At 59.0% G+C, this 18,055-nt stretch overlaps 1 protein-coding gene across 13 annotated transcripts in view; it reads left to right on the top strand.

Annotated features, from left to right (window-relative positions):
• SYT7 (synaptotagmin 7) overlaps window positions 1–18,055 on the top strand; it is a 67,172-nt gene that overhangs the window by 26,552 nt on the left and 22,565 nt on the right. For 3 of the 13 annotated variants that reach the window (XR_008658422.2, XM_055282387.2, XM_055282162.2), the window contains exons 3-7: window positions 3,220–3,299; window positions 7,337–7,468; window positions 8,392–8,616; window positions 12,063–12,431; window positions 16,347–16,469. Coding sequence is in view for 12 of the 13 variants with exons in the window: in XM_055282387.2 (XP_055138362.1) it covers window positions 3,220–3,299; window positions 7,337–7,468; window positions 8,392–8,616; window positions 12,063–12,431; window positions 16,347–16,469 (929 nt within the window). In the remaining variant the exon portion in view is untranslated. The other 10 variants (XM_055282296.2, XM_063641805.1, XM_055282723.2 and 7 more) reach the window with 8 other exon arrangements.

Here is an 18,055-nt window from a genome sequence, read left to right as displayed (position 1 = left end):
GGGGAGTGGCTGAGTGTAGCTGCAGCCCTGAGCATCTTGTTGCAGGGCCCCTTAGGCTGTCTTGCTGTCTGTCTGGATTTGAAGGCCAGGGAAGAAGGCTGCATGAGCAGGCGCTGCTGGCGACCTTGTGTGTGTGTTCTGTGAGGGGTCTGTGCTGAGTGTGTTGACTTTGAGGGTATTGGTGCACTGTGTGTGTGTGTGTGTGTGTATGTCTGTGTGTGTGTCTGTGTGTGTGTGTCTGTCTGTCTGTGTATGTCTGTTCACCCCTCAGTGGTGGGATGTGCATCAACTCATCAGAACCCTGTGTGAGCCAATGCTGGGGTCTGCCCCACCCTCCTGGCCTCCCCTGCATATGTGCTGCAGTGTGTGGGTGTGTGGGTGTGGGTGTGGGTGTGTGTGATGAGAGATGACTTCCAGGACCCAGGTACAACTGAAACTGGTTTCTACCCCACCCCCATGCACCTCCAGTCAGGGGCAGGGCCTGGGGACAGGAGTTCAAAGACAACAGCTTTTGCAGCAGATGGGGGGCTGTCAGCACAGGAAGGACCTTGGAGCTGAGAGATGCAGAAGCAGCCTCTTCCCTGGTCCCAGCCCCTCCCCGCAATCCCCAGCCAGGAATCCTCCCAGGGTCCAGACCACAGGCTGTCCCTCTTGACCTGCTGTGGATAGAATGCTACTCTCCCCAGTCCCCCAAGCCCTGCCACCCCCTCCTCTCTGCCTCAGGGGTTCCAGAAGCCAGGGAGCTCGTTGATCAGGCTGTCTCCTTGCTCCATGGAAGGGACTTTAAAACGCTGTCCCATCCCCCAACACACACAGTTGTTGGGCTCTCCTTGCCTGCCTGTCCCCTCAGCAGCAGTGACGTGATACCCTGACAGCCCAGATCCCATTTCCAAACATTAATAACTTCCTTAATCTCCAGCTGGCTTTTTCCGGATCAGCCTGGCCACCCCTCCCTGAGAAGCGGGCTGGTGGTGTTGGGCTGCTTTGGAGCTGCCTAATGTCACCTGGACCCTGCCTGGTTTCCTGTTAACTTGGGTTGTCCCCCTGCCCTCCAAATCAAGTCCTGGCCTGGTTCCTGTCCCCCATAGTGCCTCGGCTCCTGCTGCAGAGCAATAGTCGAAGCCAGAGGGGAAGGTTCTCGGAGTTGGGGAAGGAAGAGTGGCAGACAGAGGCTCCCAGAATGTCTGTGGGGGTGCGGCTCAGAAAGGGCTGACCCTGCCCTTCCTGGCCTCGGGGAAGGGGCAGCGGACCAGCCTTACGAGAGGGTGCTGGCCGGGGCAAGCTCTCCTGCCAAGCCAGAAAGAAGGAAGAGAAGGGCGAGGGGTGGCATGGGATGCCCTCAGCAGCCCCGCTCTTGACCCGCACTGCCTGTGTGCTGGAGAATAGTGGGGCGGGGCTCCTGCCTGAGGGTCTTGCCAAAGGGGGCCTGAGGTCACTGTGGCACAGCCTCGTAGGATCTTCCAACTTCCAGTTGGAACTGGGAATTATTTGAGATTTGGACCTCTGGGTAGTGATGGGAGGGATCGGAGATGGAGCTGTGAGTGGCAGCTTTTGTGAACCCAGGGTGTCCGGCATCTCTATATTTCAACTCTTAAAGTTCTGACTTAGAGGTAGCTGCTGGGGGCCCAGACTCCAGGGTGGGTGGGGCCATAGAAGGGATACTTCCAGGTGAGGATTTCTGAGAACTGCCCAGTACCAGGTTCCACACTAGGTACCAGAAACCCACAGCCTTGCCTCTGTGGGAGCACATGCCGGGAGATAGGAGCTGAAGTAAGTAAACAGAAATACTCATATCTGTGATGAGAGCCTGGAGGGATGAGGAGTCTTCCTTCTAGGGGTTCATATGGTGACACCATTTCAGAAAGGAGGAAAGAGGCCAGAGAAGGGAAGAGACTTGGCTAGGATGACGGGGGAACATGTGGCATTGCTGGAGCCAAGCCCCAGGCAACGCTGAGGTGTAGGGCACTGCTGGTGGGATGAGGGAGCTTTGCTGCCAGTCTCCCTAGATAGGTGGCTCCCGTGCCTGGGAAGGGGCTGCCCCTGGCAGGAGCGTCAGGGAGCATGGCTGTGACAGGAATCATGGCAGTGACAGCTCTTACTCTGCTTTAGAGAGGATGGAATAATTGACTGTTGTGGCTGTGGTGCTGGTGCACATGACGGGGTGTTGGGAAGCATTTGTGTGCGCATGTGTGCGTGTGTGTGTGTGTGTGTGTGTGTGTGTGTTTGCAGCCGGGGAGGGGCAGGCCAGTGCCCAGTGGGAGAATGGGCTGGGAGAGGCAGCCCCAACCCCCGCACAGCCCCTGTCCCCCGACTGCCCATATCAGCCCTGGACCTGGCCCAGGTCTGTGGCCCATGGGTGCGTGTGAGGACGCTTGGTGGCAGCCAGGAATGTTAATGGGGCTAGGCTCTGCATGAGCTAAATTTAGAAACCCAAACTGAGAAGGTGAATGGTGCTCACCTTCCCGGCAGCAGGCCCAGTTGCCGCTGTGCCCACGGCCCTTCCTTTAGCTGGAGGACCTGGGGTACCCACCCGCTGCCCTGCCCCCTCCCTCCCCCTGCTAGTGTGAGGGACTCTGGGGGGCAGGGGCCCAGGCTGCCTCCCCGCAACTGCCTCTGAGTCAGCGAGCAGTCTCTCTTCCTAAGACTGCCTTCCTAAAACAGCCTTGCTCCTGCCTCACAGCCCCAGGGCACAAGGACCCCCCAGAGAACCCCCAGACAATGGTGGACACAGCCCCAAGCAGGACTGGGGACATGGCCTTCTCCCCGCCCCCACTGCTCACATCACTGGCCACTGCCAAACTTGCCCTGCAGGATGCCACCCCCACCATCTGGGGGCGGTGACGTGGACAGTGTGACGTGGCCAGGCGCCTGAGAGCCGTCTGTCCGTGGCAGAGGGAACTGTGTTTCTGGGAGCTAGGCCAGAGCCCCAGGAGATAGGCAGACAGGAGGGGCTGATCCCTGGGAGTCAGGGATGAGGTTCAGGTTGAGGTGGGTGGGGCAGGTCCTAGAGCCCGATGGGGCCCAGGAGCTGCCAACCAAGGAGCAGGCATCCAGGGGATTGGCCCCCACCGCGGTGACAGCCTCGCACGCTGGTCCTGGCCTTGTTGCCATGGCCCGACTCCAGTCTATCTTCTCCCCCTACCCCCGGGTCCCTGTTCTGGGGAGGTGGGGAGGGTACAGGCCTGTTCCCCAGGAGTGACCCCAGTGCTATCTCCACAGGGCAAACGCTACAAGAATTCCTTGGAGACGGTGGGCACGCCAGACTCAGGGCGTGGGCGCAGTGAGAAGAAGGCTATCAAGTAGGTGCCAGGCTGCCAGTTTGGGATGGGGCCACATAAGCAGCCCAGGTGGGAGGAGCCCCTTCTCTCCCCCAGCCCCACAGACCTGACCACACACTTTCACTTCCCCCACACCCTGATGCCATGCTCTCTACACCCTCAACACACCCCCAACAACTCAGGGGCCCCGTCTTTTCTGCCTGTGCCCAAGCCCCTCACAGTGCTCCGGAGTCCCTGGCCTCCGTTTCCGCTGCTCGCACCGTCTGCGCCCACCTCAACCCTGGTTGCCGCTTTCTCATCCCACCCTCCTGTCACACACACTGTGCCCACCACCCTCAGGCTTCCTTGGACCTCCAGGCCCCTCTCATGGGGCCCCTGCTGCTAGGCTGGGGAAGCCCCTCCCTAGTGGGCCCCAGGTTCTTTTCTCAGATCCTGCCAGTGTTTGAGGATGACTTGGAAGTGGGGAGGCAGACACACCTGTGTCTGGGCCACTTGGGGAGCAGAGCGCTGGGGAGCAGTCCCTCCCTCCCCGTCACCCCCACTGGCTGCTGCGTGTCTGGCTGTCTCTGCCTCACCCAGGTCTCCTTGTTCTGCCGTAGAGCCCTCTTCAAGGGGTCTGCCCTCCCACTGCAGACCACCTTGGCCAGCCCTCTGCTGAGGTCACTGGGAGACACCAAGAGAAGTCCCCCACCCACCTGGCTGGGGACTCAGGCCACCTGGGCTCTGGAAATGGAGGCTTTTGCTGAGGGGGAGGCCTCTGTGCCCACTGGCCAGTGGCCCCAGCCCCTTCCTCTCTGCTGAGCCCAGAGGTCAAGGTAGGGGTGGTAGCCCCACATCTCAGCCTGGCCTGGACCAAGCCTGCCAGGCAAAGGGCTCTGCCTAGAAGCCGAGCGCCCCCAGCCCTCCCTACCTCCACTCTTCCTCCCTCTGAAGGCCTAGCCACCCTCCCCCTGCCCTCTGGCCCCTGCCCACTGCTGGTCTCCCCTTCCTTCCCCTGTGTATCTTTCCCCTTCCCTTCCCTTCCCTTTCCTATTTCTCCACATTCTCTTCTCCACTCGTCCCCAACCCTCCACCCCGCTCTTGAGGGCTCCCTCCCAGGTCCTCCTCTGCCCCATTTTGTTCATCTCTTGCACTGATCCTGTTTGGGGCCTTGGTAGGAGCTGTGTGCATGTGTCTGGGGTGGGGCAAGAGGAGGGATGGGCCAGGCTGAGGCTAGGGGAGGGCGGGAGGCTCAGGAGGAGGCTGTGGGAGCCTTTGAACCTAGGTTGGTTGCGCAGGCTCCAGTCTTCAAAGCCAAGTGCTGGCAGGGCTCAGGGGCTCTTGCAGAGTGCAGGCCCGGGCTTTCTGAAGGCGAGGGAGCACGTGGGGGAGCGCGGCCAGCCCAGCACCTGTGCCTCCTCCAGGACAGGCCGTTTACAGCTATAGGCCAGGGCTGGGGGCCTGCCTCTGCCAGGTGATCATAACCTTCCTGGATAGGGGTGCGTGTGGCAGGGCCCGGAGTCCTGGAAAGGGCCCACGAGAGGAGACAAGTATTCCCAACCAGGGGGAGGGCGGGCAGCAGGCTGTGCCAGGCTGGGACCAGTGCCCATGAGGGCTCTCTAAGACAAAGTGAGGCAGCAGCGGCCGTTCAGCCTACCTCTGTGTGGTCCTGCAGCCCCCACACTCACAATCCTAGCCTGCCCCCGATGCTGCTGAGTGGAGAGGCCCTCTGCCCCGAGGGACGGAAGCCATCATGTGTGTCTGCATGCACCTAGGCCTTTGCTTCTTTCCAGAGAACAGAAAGGTCCCAAGTCAGTGGAGTCACAGGAGGCAGAGCCCTCCATGGGCTTAGGACCCCCCACAAAGGATCGTCTTATCAAGGATTCTGGGAAACTGTGTTCTTTAGCAGTGCTTTCCAAACTGCGTTCCTCAGGGCCCTTGTGCCCCAGAGATGAGTCATAGCTATACCACGAACCAAGGGTCTCATGTCCAACTAAGTTTGGGGAACACTGCACACTCTATCTCCCTCTTGCCAATAGTGATATTCATGGGCACATTAAAGGCTCTGAGAAGTCCTGCGGTAAAGGAATCAGTGTCTCCCAAATTCTTTAATCAAAGATCCTTTTTTCCAGTACCGCAGTGGAAAAACCTGAGGGACCCTGGAGCTCTTCAGAACACAGGGTGGGAGACAAGTCTGGCAGTGGTGACTCTGGGTGGATTTTTTTTCTGGGACCTCGGGTTGGATGGCCCTAGATACTGGAGATCTGGAGGGAGCGGGAAAGGGGGGCTCCTACCTGTTCCATCTTTGTTACACCTGACACAGGGAGGCCCCATCCATACCCTTGTGTGAGGCTCTGCTGGGAAGGGACATCTGTGGTGGGAAGGGGGTTTTTTTGTCAAGGGATTAGGTTCCCCTGGGGCCTGTCCTGCCTCCTCCATACCCACCACTTACTGCCCCCGTGAGCTGGCTCTACGCTTTGGCTTTGAACCCTGCACACAGAGTCCCCTGTGAGACATTTCCAAGGTGTACTCTGGACAGAGAAATCTGTCTACAGCAGGGATGCCCAATGCCACATCTCATCTGGGCCTATGGTGGCAGCTCAGTCTCTCTTCATCTTTCTCACTTTTGTGCCTGAGTCTGAGGTTGAGAACCAAGGTCAAGGTCAAATTCTAAATGGAGGAAAAAGCAGGTCCCACAAGAACATGTTTGCTTGATCCTGGGGGGTGGGGTGTGCCCCCGCCAGTACCCTTCCCCACACTGCCCCACCTTGGCTTGGGGAGCGGCACAGCCTCAGTCCTCCCCAGGCCCACCCCAGCGCTCTTCCCGGGGCCCCTTCCCTAGAGGCATTCCCGTGCCTGAAACATGGCTGCCTTCCAGAATAGTCACTGTCTCTATTCCCCCTGTACTCCCAGTCCTGCTTCTTGGGGTCCCAGTAGCCTGATGAGCTGGTGGCGCCCCTTGTCCTTGGCTCCCAGGGTTTCTAAGCCATGCCCTCCACCGGCCAAGGCTTCTGCCACCCACCCCACCTGCAAGTCCCCACGTTCTCAGGAGAAGGTGGAGAGTGCGGGGTGAGGGTCCCTTCCAGACCCAGCAGCTCCACCTTGGAAAGGGACAGGGACCCAGGGAGGGGCTGCCCCAGCAGGCAGGCCAGGGACACACCGAGAGAAGGACAGGTTCCTGCTACAAAGGACAGAAGGGCCCCCTGGTTACCCTAGTGACATCCTCAGCAAGGTCAGAGGCCCAGGAAAGCTCCCCTTTCAGGGGAGTGGGGGTGACCCAGCTGCCACATTTGCAAGGAGTAGAGATGGTCTCCAGCTCAGCTGAGATCCCCCAGTCTTAGGTTAAGGCCGCAGCCCAGCCTCACGGAGTAGAAGAGAGAGCAGAGGAAGCCAGGGAGCCCCTCAGGCCAGTGGGAGGAGGAGGAGAAAGATGGGCAAGGGGCTGGGCCTGCCCCAGGAGGGCCTCAGTGGAGAGAAGGTGGAAGAGGAGTGAACCTTGAGTTCTCCAGTACTAGAGCTTTTATTCTGCAGTGAGAGAGTTGATAGTATAGCAGTTACAGCCAGTCTTCTCCTTTGACAGGCAGGGAAACTGAGGCCAGGAGAGGTAGGGCCCAGCAAGTTGGCACCTGGGCCTGATCTGCCTTTCAGGTCCATCTAGCCAGAAACCAGCACTCTCCTTCTCCCACTCCCCCTGCTTACCCCAGGCCTCGTCCCCAACCCTTCTCCCCTCTGTCCGCCTCCTCTCATCATTTTCTCTCTCCCACCAGTTTCCCAGGTGCGAGGCTCCGGTCTGCCGCCTGCCGCTTGCCTCCTTTCTGTGTGGCTTCCTGGCCCTCGAGTGCGTGCACGTGTGCATGGGTATGCTTGCACATGTGTGCGTGTGCGTGTATGCGTGTGTGTGCCAGGCACAGACTGCGGTGCCCACCTGCCTTTCTTCCTCCCGCAGGAGCTGACCCATGAAGCCCTGCCCACTGTGTGCCCGGCCCCGGGGCCCTGGTCCCTTCTGCCCCCACAGGACTTGCAGTTCTTGTTTCTTCTTGTATCTCCCTGTTTTCTCCCCTCTCTCTCTGCCCCTCCAGTGATCTAGACAGAGACTTTTGGAATAACAATGAGAGCACAGTGCAGCAGAAATGGAGCTCCTACCCTCCCAAGGAGTTTATTCTAAACATTTCACCCTACGCCCCTTATGGCGACCCACGACTGTCCCTCAAGTGAGTGACTTTACCTGGTTTGATCATATGTACCGAGTATCCGCGCACGCCCTCCTTCCCTCCTTCCGCCCCCACCCACCCCTGGCCCCGCTCACTCCCTCTCTCCTCTCGCTCCTGTCCCCCAACTTCCCCACCCATCCACCCCATGGGCAGGCCGACCATGGAGACGAGCAACCCCACCTGCCCCCGCCCACCTGCCTGCCCGCTCCCGTCCCCTCCCCCAGGGCCAGCCTTACAGGAGAGCCTCCTCGGCAGCCATACCTGGCCCCCCCAGCTGGTCCCGGGGCCCACCCCACCTTCTGTGCAGTCAGGATGGGGTTGCCCGTTTGGGTCCCGCCCCCTCGGTTGTGGTCGCTTCTTCCTCCCCGCTGTGTGCTGCCGTGGCTGCTCGGTGGTCGGTGGTCGGTGGTCGGTGGTTCGTGGCGGTGGTGGCGGTGATGGTGGTGGTGGTGGTGATGAACTCTGACTAACACGGCTTTCTCTTTCTCCCTGCCTTGGGGCCTCCTGGCCTGGACAGCCCGCTCTTCCTCCGTCGTTAACCCTTCGTTGTCCTGTGGGATAGAGTTGGAGGTGGCTGCCCTCCCCCAACCCCCGCCGCCCCTGCCCCAGGCGGTGGGGAGGGGCCCCCCCTCCGTTGTCGTGGTGCGTTGTTCTCCGACCCCCAGCCCGCCCGGTCCCCCTCTCTCCTCTCTGCAGGCTCCGCTGTTAACCCATTTGCAGTGCTGATGTCTCTCTCTCTCTCTCTGTCTGTCTCTTGTCCGTCTGTCTCTCTCCTCCTCCTCTCTCACTGTCTCTTTCTTCCTTTTATCTGTTATTGTTTTTCTTCCTCTTCCACCCCCCGACCCCCACGTATGGCCTGCCCTCTCTCCCCCACCGCCACCCCCGGTGCCCCTCTGGCCTGGCTGCCTCATGCATGCCTCCAGTGGCACCCTCCTGTCCGGCGCCAAAGTGGCCGCCGCGGCGGGGCTGGCGATGGAGCGGGAAGGCCGGCTGGGGGAGAAGCCGGCGCCGGTGCCGCCACCTGGAGAGGACGCCTTGAGAAGCGGCGGGGCTGCCCCCAGCGAGCCGGGCAGCGGTGGCAAGGCGGGGAGAGGCCGCTGGCGGACGGTGCAGAGCCACCTGGCCGCAGGGAAGCTCAACTTGTCCAAGTGAGTGATGGCGCCCCATGGCTGCTGGAGCCGTGAGCTCAGGCCTGCCCTGCCAGGGTGGACAGCGGGACCCCTGGCATGCCCGCTGCTGCCCCCAGAGGTGCCGTCCTCGGCCCCTGGCTCATTCCATCCCTTCATGAGACTCTCCCATCATCCTTGCCATCTGGCACAATGAACTCAGCCATACAGTGATGCATTTCAGCCTCTGGCTGATGCCCTATCAGTCCCTTCCTTTGCCAGTGACCAGGTCATTCCATTTTCTGCCCCCAGGGCAGCTTCATTTCAGTCCCCGGGTCATCCCATCCTCTTTGATTGGCCGCCCCATCTCAGCCACCAGGTCATCCCTCCATGGGCAGCAGGCCTGTGGTTGTTCCATCTCATCCTGGGTATCTGGCCCACTCTCAACCTGACAATCACCCATCAGCTCCCAGGCTTTCCCTCTTACTGCCAGCAGATGGCTCTAGACCCAGAAGTTGAGCCATTCCATTTTTGACCATTGGGTGACTCCATTGGCTGTCCCAGTCTTGCTTGAACCATACATCATCTGTTGTGGAAGCCACTCACGAGAAGCCGCAGGCTGCCCCATCGGTTCATCCTCATCTCAGCCATCCCCGTTGGCTGTCCCAGTCTTGGTCACCGAGCTATCCCACCACTGGCTGTTGGGACCATGTATTCCTGGAGGTTGGGTTGTCAAACCCCAGCTAGCTTCACTCGCCAGATATCATGGGGTGTTCTAGACATCAGGCAGAAGGAGCCGTCCCCTCTGTAATAGCTGTCTGAGCTTGTCGAACCGTCAGGCCCACTCTTGGCTGATGGACGTAGGATTGGCCCCTGTTTTCCACAGACAGTATATCCCCTCTCATGGGGCAGCTTTATTCTCATCTTGGCCTTTGGAAACTTCTGATTCCCCTCATCAGAGCCCTTCTAGGTCCTGAGTCCTTTGAGCTGTGACCAGTCTCCCTTGGGGTATGAATTCCATTTTCAGAAGTTGGAACTCCTAGTTAATGGAGCAGCCTCCCACTTAACAGGCCAACAGCCCTGCCCCTTCCTAGCTGTTGGGCCATCCTGTTGCCTCAACTGAGGGCCCTCCTGATTCTCTTCAGAAGACCTGTGGTTCCTGCCATTGGGAGCACTGAAGGCCACCGTACCGAGATCTCTTCCGCTAGTTGGCTTGAGTGCACACAAGCCAATTTCTCCCAACATCTGGCCTCAGGAGGGTCCCACAGGGAAGCCACACACCCCTTCAGAGAGCCCGGCCCAGTGCCCCACCCTCCCAGCCTGCCCCGGCCAGTCTCCAGGCCGGTTAGGCCTCCATGCCATCCACTGCCTCCAGGCCTGGAGGAACCAATTTTAGTTTCCTGTGACTGAGAGGTTGTAAATTGGACTAATTTTGGATGTGATAGGAAACCAAAATGAGGTCACCAAGGAGGGGGAGGAGGCAGCTGCCAATATGCCGCCCTCCCTCTGCCTTGACCTGCCCCCAGGAAGCTGTGGGCCTACCTGGCCGGCCAGGCCTGGGCCTGCCCCTGGAGGTAGCCCGTATTTCAGGCCTGAGTCAGGCAAGGCTGCCACCCCTCCAAGACCCCAGCTAAAGCCACGTTTTGCTTTCTTCTCTCTTTCTTTCGCTCTCTCTTTACTATACTCTTTCTCTCCCTCTTTCACTCTCTCTTCTTCTTTCTCTCAGCCCACAGGGGTAGCCTAACTGTTGTCTTTTGGTTCCCAGGGTAGGCTCAGAGGGTGAGCAAAGCTGAGATCTGGTTGCGGTGGTGAAGGTGGCTCCCAAGGGCTCTGGGGCCTCCTCCCTTGGGCAGCCCAGGGGATACTTGGCTGCCCCATGGCCCTAGACCAGAGGTCAGCAAACTTACTCAGTAAAAGGCCACTTGGGAAATATTTAGGCTTTGTAAGCCATATAGTCTTGCACAATGACTCAACCCTGCCATTGTGGAATGAAAGCAGCCAGAGACACTATGTAAACTAATGCCAATGGCTTGGTTCCAATAAAACTTTATTTACAGAGATAAGCAGCAGGCCAGATGTGGCCCACAGGCAGTGGCTTCCCAACCCCTCCCCAAGACCACTGGATTGAGAGGTGGAGGGAAGGGACAGAGGAGGAGAAGATTGGAACCCCTGAAGTTCCAAGATGAGAAATGATTCACCCAAAGCTGCTCATTCAGCCCAGTCTCTGGCTCTGCTCTGGTGCCTGGGGGCAGCCTGGCTCTAGCCCTGCCTGTGGGATATGGTGAAATCTCCAGCCAGCGCATGAAGCAGACAGATTCTCCAGGGGTGGCCAGGGACTTCTGACTCCAACCACTGGCATGGGGAGCTTTTACCAATACAGCATTTTCAACACAGCCCAACCTCATTAGATCCTCATGGCAATTCTGTGACAGAGGAAGCTTGGGGATTATTTTATTACTCCCATTTCGTAGATGAAGAAACTGAGGCCCAGAGAGGTGGAGTCACTTTTCCAGAGTCCCATATTTAGTAAGTGGCAGAGGTGGGGTTTGAACCCAGTTCTCTCTGAGGCTATACTGCATCTGACCAGACATGTCCTAGTTCCTCTCTGTCCTTGCCCCACTTCCCAGTGCATTTCAGAGATGCTGATGGGCCTGTGGGAGAGCATCCCCTTGCAGATACATCAAAGACAGTCACCCTGTTCTCTGTTAGAACTGCGGTGAAGTGTTGGATGAGGGGATACTGGGTTCCACCCTGTCTGCACTCTTTCTTGGTCCAGTCCTCTGACTGGGAGATATTTCCAAGGTCCCAGGAGAGGATGCTGGACCTCGGAAACAAGGAACCCTGGAAAGAGGGCAAAGATCCACACCAGAGCCTGAATCCTAAGGCTGCGCTGGCCACAGGGTAGAGGTCTGCCGCTTCCTTGCCTCTGTGGACAAAGTATAAGAACTAATGGCTTCCCCGGCCTCCCCAGGATTACTAGGCCAGCTCTGCACTGGCCTGGATTTCTTCCTGTCTCCAAAGGATGGCAGTACTTAGAACACAGAGGCAGACTTTCCTGGTGTCCCCCAGCGAGATAGCGGGAGGGGCCACAGCAGCTCTCTCCACCCCTCCCACTCCAACATGACAGGCAGCCGCAGGGCCCAGGGGACCTGCCTTCACCACGCAGCCTCGGCAGCACTCGCAGCCCACTCAGACCAGCAGGGAGGTCGGCCTAGCCAGGAGGTATTCTGGCACTAGCTGAGCCAGGGCCAGAAGGTGGGTGGGCAGAGCCGACCTGGGGCCTCAGGGTGGGTGCGAGGGCTTTGCAGCCTCCTGAGCGAGGCAGTGGCGGCGACGGCGGTGGCGACAGCTCCGATGGAGGCCTGGCGAGGTCCGGCAGCACGCACCCTGCACTGGGGCCTCCTAGTCCTGGCCCTCGGCTTCTTTCTCTTCCACTGTGATCCCTTCATCTGCTTCTCCTTTCTCTCCTCTCCTCCACCTGCCCCAAGTTTCGAGGACTCCACCCTGTCCACGGCCACTACCCTTGAGTCTATCCCCAGCTCCACGGGAGAGCCGAAATGCCAGCGACCCCGCACCCTGATGCGGCAGCAGAGCCTGCAACAGCCGCTGAGCCAGCACCAGCGGGGCCGGCAGCCCAGCCAGCCCACCACCAGCCAGAGCCTGGGCCAGCTACAGGCCCACATGGCCTCGGCGCCAGGCCCCAACCCCCGGGCCTATGGCCGGGGCCAGGCTCGGCAGGGCACCTCGGCCGGCTCCAAGTACCGGGCGGCGGGGGGCCGCAGCCGCTCCAACCCGGGCAGCTGGGACCACGTGGTGGGGCAGATTCGAAACCGAGGCTTGGACATGAAATCCTTCCTGTAAGTCCTCCCCTTGAGCGGGCCGGCCCCCACCTCCCTGACCCAGCCTCCTGCCCCCCAGATCTCCTTGGGAGCAGCTGGTTGTGTGTACCTCCCGGCCCTCCATCCCCTTGGCAGGGTGCCAAGCAGACTCGGCAGCCCCTTCCTTAACCTCTTGTGGCTCATGCCTGAAGGCCACCACGGAAGGATTCTCAGCCACCTCCCTATGAGGACCCCTGCCCCCCTCAGTGCTCTAGGGCTCAGGGAAGTTCCCCCCTGAAAGTTAGGTGGAGACACTGGACAATGCCCTGAGATACATCTCTTCTCCCCAGCTAGTCCCAGGCTGCTCTTGGCCTCCTGGCCAGTCTTCCTTCTCTCCTGTGACCTCTCTCCTCCCCTTTCTGCTCCCAAACCCATCCCTTTTACTCATCTCCAGCCCTGCCTCCTCCCCTGCAATTTACTTCTGCCCTGTAACCCGACTCTGCTAGCCTTCCTGGCCCACACCCCTCCCTCCCTCTCACTTCCTCTATCCCTGTCCCTACCACCAGCCCTCCCCCATCTCTCTGACCTTCTATAGCCACCTGTCCTCCAGCTCCCGTCCTGACTTCCCAAGTCTCCTTCCTCCAGTAATGACCCATCCCCTGAGGACAAATCTGAGATGTTGCCCCAAAGCTTTAGAAAAGGTTGTTTCTAAATTGGAGCTTTCTTTCAAGTATACAGGTCTAAGAAGTAACAACACACCATCAGTGTCTAACATTAACCATTCCCTCCAGCCATTCGCCTACCCCCTGCTCTCCCTGGAGGGGCCCCACCCAGGAAGCCCCTTCCCCAGCACCTCTCTGGACATCTGCCCTCCACTCTCAGAGCCTAAGACAGGTCTGGGCTGCCATCCCCAATATCACCCCCCTCCTTTGCCCTAACATGAGCTTCCTTCTAGGCCCTGGGGATTGTTCCCATCGCCCAGGTCTTCCCTGGGAGCACTTTTCACGGAGCAGGAGACCAGCACACTAAGCCTGGGCGAGGAGAAAGGGAGGAGGAAAGGGAAGCATTGGCAAGATATAGGGATTCTGAAGGCAAGCAAGTTCCTCGGAGCATCCTGTCTCTCCTCTGAGACCTCAGCCAGGCCTTCCCGGGCAGATGGGAGCGCTGCCCTGGGAGAGGCACCCCACCCGAAGAGGCCCTGCCGTGCCAGCTTCCCATACCCGTGCGAGTGGCCCATGGCCAGCAAGACATGCTGCCTGTGACTCTTTGGCAAATCCGGACACCATATTCTCTGGGACTCTACCCCACTCGAGGACCTGCAGGAATCTAACTGGACGCCTGCACAACATGAGATGCCCAGAAGAGCCTCCTGTCTTCCAGGTGGCGGTTTGTTTTGGGACAGAGGCCGTGATCCAGGCGTGGATCTTGGAGAGTCGAGGGAATTGGTTCTGCGTGGCTTGAACAGGACTGAGAGCCTGCTGGGCCCCTGCACGTCCCTGCTCCTCCCCACTTCAGACTGTCTTATCACAGCTATCACCCTACTTCCTGTTCCAGCAGCCATCAGACTGGGCCAGGGGCCTGCCAGGATCCTGGGTACCATCTCTTCCCTGCCTGCTGCCTTCTCAGCTAACCAGGATTGGTCCAGCATCACGCATGCAACAGCATCCTCTGTCCTTGTTCTGTGCCCCAGGACAAGTCTCATGTCCCCCTAGTTGCTGGCAACCTCCAGAGCTCACCTCAAGGGTCAGCCAACTTTTCCTAGAAAGGTCCAGATAATAATTTAGGCTTTGCAAGATGCATGTGATCTCCATCACATATTCTTTTTTTCTTTAAAACAACCCTCTAAAAATGTAAAAACCACTCTTAGCTCGTGGGCTGTAATTTGCCCCTTGATTTACAATTTAGCTGCCCTGTTTCTGAGGCTCTTTTCTTGCCCAAACGCTGGTGGCTCCAGTAGAAAGGCAGGTGGCGAAGGTTGTCCCGACCCCCCATGATCCCACCCACCCCTTGCAGGGAGGGCAGCAGCCCTCTGCTTAATGGTCGTGACTCCCCTAACATTGCCAGCTTCTCCCTCCACTCTCCAGCCCCTGCCCCTCATCCTAACCCTCGCGGCCTGCAGAGCTGGAGAGAGTGACGAATCGGGAATTTATGCAGAGGAGCTGTTCTGGTTTTAAGAAGAGAAAAAGGAGTATCTAAAAAATGCATTAACTGGGGAAAAAACATGTTGTTTTCACTGAGTTTGCCTTCCCCCAGCACAACTAGCTCCCGAGCAGCCAAATGGAATTTTACCAACTCTGAAACAGTACTGGTGGGCAGAAAACAAAGAAAAGGAGGATTTGTCCTGAGGGAGGGGACAGAGTTTTTTCCCGAAAGTTAGATCCCAGCACAAGGGTCAGCCTGGAGTAACTGTGCCCAGGACCAAAGATGCAAAGACAGGGAGGGGCACAGCAGCCACTTAGCTCCCTCCGTTCACTGGGACCCCAGAGGTAATGTCCCATTTTCCAAGACCGTCGTGCCCTCGCCCCTCACATCAGAGGCTATTTGTCGCCTGTTTGTTCCCTGTTTGACAACGCTCTGAGAAGTTAGAGCAAGCTCTTCCTCTGTAAACCTCGCCTCCCTTCACAGTGGTTGAAGTGGTAGGCTTCCTGACCCAGCATCCTCTCCCTTCCAGAATATTCCGTCAGCCCTACTGTCTTCCCTTTGGCCCTTCTTGAGACATGCTTTCCTGCCTGGCCTGTCTGAGAACCCCTCCCTCTCCTTTTGTTCTGATGAGAGGCCCAGCGCTGGAGGAGCTCCACAAATCACCCAGAAAACGCTCACGGACTCTGATGGTCTTCGGGGACAGCAGGGTCGCCAATGATGCTCCCTTCTCCCCTGCCCGGCAAATGCGGGTAACCTCGCAAAGACCCTGGCAAGTTGCCCGATGGTTCTCTGAGAATGCCCCCTACTAAAGGTGTCACACTTGGCCTCATCCGGCTGCCCACATGTCCACTCCAAGAGAGTCTCGCCTTCTTGCCTACCCCCTCCCCGTTCAGCCTTGACCGTGCTCCCTCAAAGCACGATCTCTCACTGCAGGCACAGGCTCCCTGCAGTCCTGCCAAAACTTCTCCAGACCTTGCCAAGTTCCTGCACTTTCTCGCCACTTTGGCTTGTGGTGCCTTCTGGACCTCTTCTCCAATGGAAGGCCCTTGACCTGGACTCAGCAGTGGTGCTCATTCCCTGGATCTCCAGTAAGGAGGACACGGGAGACAGCCATTATGGCCGAGGTGCCATATCCACAAAGGACTTTCATTCTCCTCCGATGGGCTTGTATATCCAGGAGCCTAGAGGAGGTAGCTCCTTAGACCCTACCTGGCTTCAAGGACATCTGGTTCACCATGACACAGCGTTGTCTATGAAGGGCTTCCATAAGGACAGGGTGCAGTGCCCATTGGATTTCAAAACTTTCTAAGCCTGCGCAGTGCCGGTGCAGGATAGTGACGGAGCCCCTCCCTCTTCTCCCAGTGGCCCAGATGGTCAGAGCGAGTCCAGCTGGGCATGCATTAGCCTTTGGAAATCTGTGGGGTCCCAGGGCCTATGCTCATTCCCCCCACCCTAACCCCCGTGTTCCCTTGGGACTGTCCCAGCCACAGGCCACCTCTGCAGGCCTCTGCCCAGCCCCTTGCAGTTTAGCTCTGGAGAATCTTGCTCTTGGCTCGGACCAGTGGAGTCTCAGGCCGTAGTCACCTCCCCTCCCTCCCTGCCTCCACTCTCCCCACTCTATCCTGCAACTGTTGACGTTTGCTTTCTTTCCTGCAGGGCCAGTTTCTTACACTTTTTTCTTCTCTCTCTTTGTCTCTGTCTCTCTCTCTCTCTCTTTCTCTCTCTCTCTCTCTCTCTCTCTCCTTCCCCCCTGCCCCCGCCCACGGGGCCTCCTCGTTTCACCCTGGCCTGTGGGCTGCCCACCCCGGGCAGGGAAGGCCGGATGGTGGTGCTATCCTTGGTCTTAGGGCTTTCGGAACAGGATGACTTTGCCAATATCCCTGACCTGCAAAACCCAGGAACCCAGCAGAACCAGAACGCTCAGGGGGACAAGAGGTACGAGCACAGGCGAGGGCCTGCGGCGGCGGCGGCAGAGAAGGAGGCGCGGAGAGGCCGCCTGCCTCGACCAGCCCCAGCTGCTGGACGAGGTGGTGGTGCCTTCAGCGGATGCTGGAGCGGGAGGACAAGCCCCCTCCCCAGCCGGTGCCCTCACGCACGGCCACCTCGGTGGTGTTCCTGGGATCTGAGGCCACTTGCGGCCATCCTGGGACCATTCTGGATCAGGCCTGCTCTCCGGCATGCTTGCCCCGGCCCGGAGCAAGCGCAGCCTTTTCTGCCCCATCTTCCTGCTTGGCTCCTCTCTGCTGCCCCTCCATCTTTCATCTCTGTCCCCACCCCAACCGGAAATCCCTGTTTCTCTGGTGGTTGGTGGGTGGGGGGGATGTCAGGGAAGGGGCGCCAGCCTGTTCTCCCTCATCCCCACCCCCTCAACCTCCCTCTTGCCTGGAGGTCCTGTTGGGCTGCTTGGCTGATGGAAGAGGAGCCCATGGTGGGAGGGTCTGGGGCATGGGAGAGGCCTGGTGACCAGAAATAACCAGAAGGCTCTCCCCTGAGCCAGGGCACCAGGACGGAGCTGGGGAGGGCCCGGAGAGGTGCAGGCAGCCGTCCTGAGCAAGGGTGAGGCCTGGCTTTGTTGGGCTCCCTGTCACTGCAGCTGGCCTCGGGACCCTGTGGAGACTGGGCATAGCCTGTGTGGCCACAGCACAGGCCAAGCAGAAGGCTGGTCACTTAAACTGCCACAGCCTCAGCTATCAGGAATTCAGGGAAGCATCTCCTACTGTCTCCATCTCAGGGAGGGGGCGGGGCGCTGCTTATGGGCAAGGGGTAGGGTGGGAGGTCCCAGGGTTCAGGCGGCATCCCACAGCTGGGGCCAGTGGATGCGTGACCTTAGGTTGGGTTGACCACACCTGTGGTTTCCAGGATGAATTAGCCTTTGGGAATCATGGGAGGAGGGCTTGTCACCTTGATCGGGTCTGCTTCCCATCAGACCAAAGGCCTCCAAGAGAGCATGTGGCCTGGCAGCCAAGACATCTGCCTTGCCGCTCTGGTTCTGCCAGAGCCTCGTTCTGCAGCCTTGGGCAAGTCACAGCCCCTCTCTGAGTTCTCTGCTCACTTATCTGTCCAGCAAAGGATTGGACAGGCTAACCTCTAAGGAATGGCCCCTCAGGCTCAGATATGCTAAGCTTTTCATGAGGGAAACAGGCCTTTGGGCTGGGGCATGTGTCCTGTGAACTGGGCAGGGACTGTTTGGACAGGCCATCCTGAGGCTCTTGAGAGGCCCCTAGGGGCCAGAAGGGACTGTCCCAGGCTGCTGCCCTGGGCTTGTGGGCTAGGGAGGGTGGATAGGCTGAAAGGCAAGATGGCCGGCTTGCCTGTCCCTCTGGTGGCTCCTGGAGACCACCCCTCCCAGTTTCTTCCCATCCTGAATCCACAGTTGCATGGTCTGTGGTGGGCAAGGCTGAAAGTCCCCAGAGAGTGGGGACTTTCACTGAGTGGCACAAATGGTGTCAGGCGCTGAGCCCATGTGCAGGGGTACTGGAGGAGTGGAGTCTGCCACCCCTGACCCACCTGGGCACTACAGG

Source organism: Symphalangus syndactylus, chromosome 1 (assembly GCF_028878055.3).
Source record: "Symphalangus syndactylus isolate Jambi chromosome 1, NHGRI_mSymSyn1-v2.1_pri, whole genome shotgun sequence".
NCBI classification, from domain to species: domain Eukaryota; kingdom Metazoa; phylum Chordata; class Mammalia; order Primates; family Hylobatidae; genus Symphalangus; species Symphalangus syndactylus.
The sequence above is the reverse complement of the archived record's forward strand: the minus strand, read 5'-3'. Positions and strand labels throughout refer to the sequence as shown.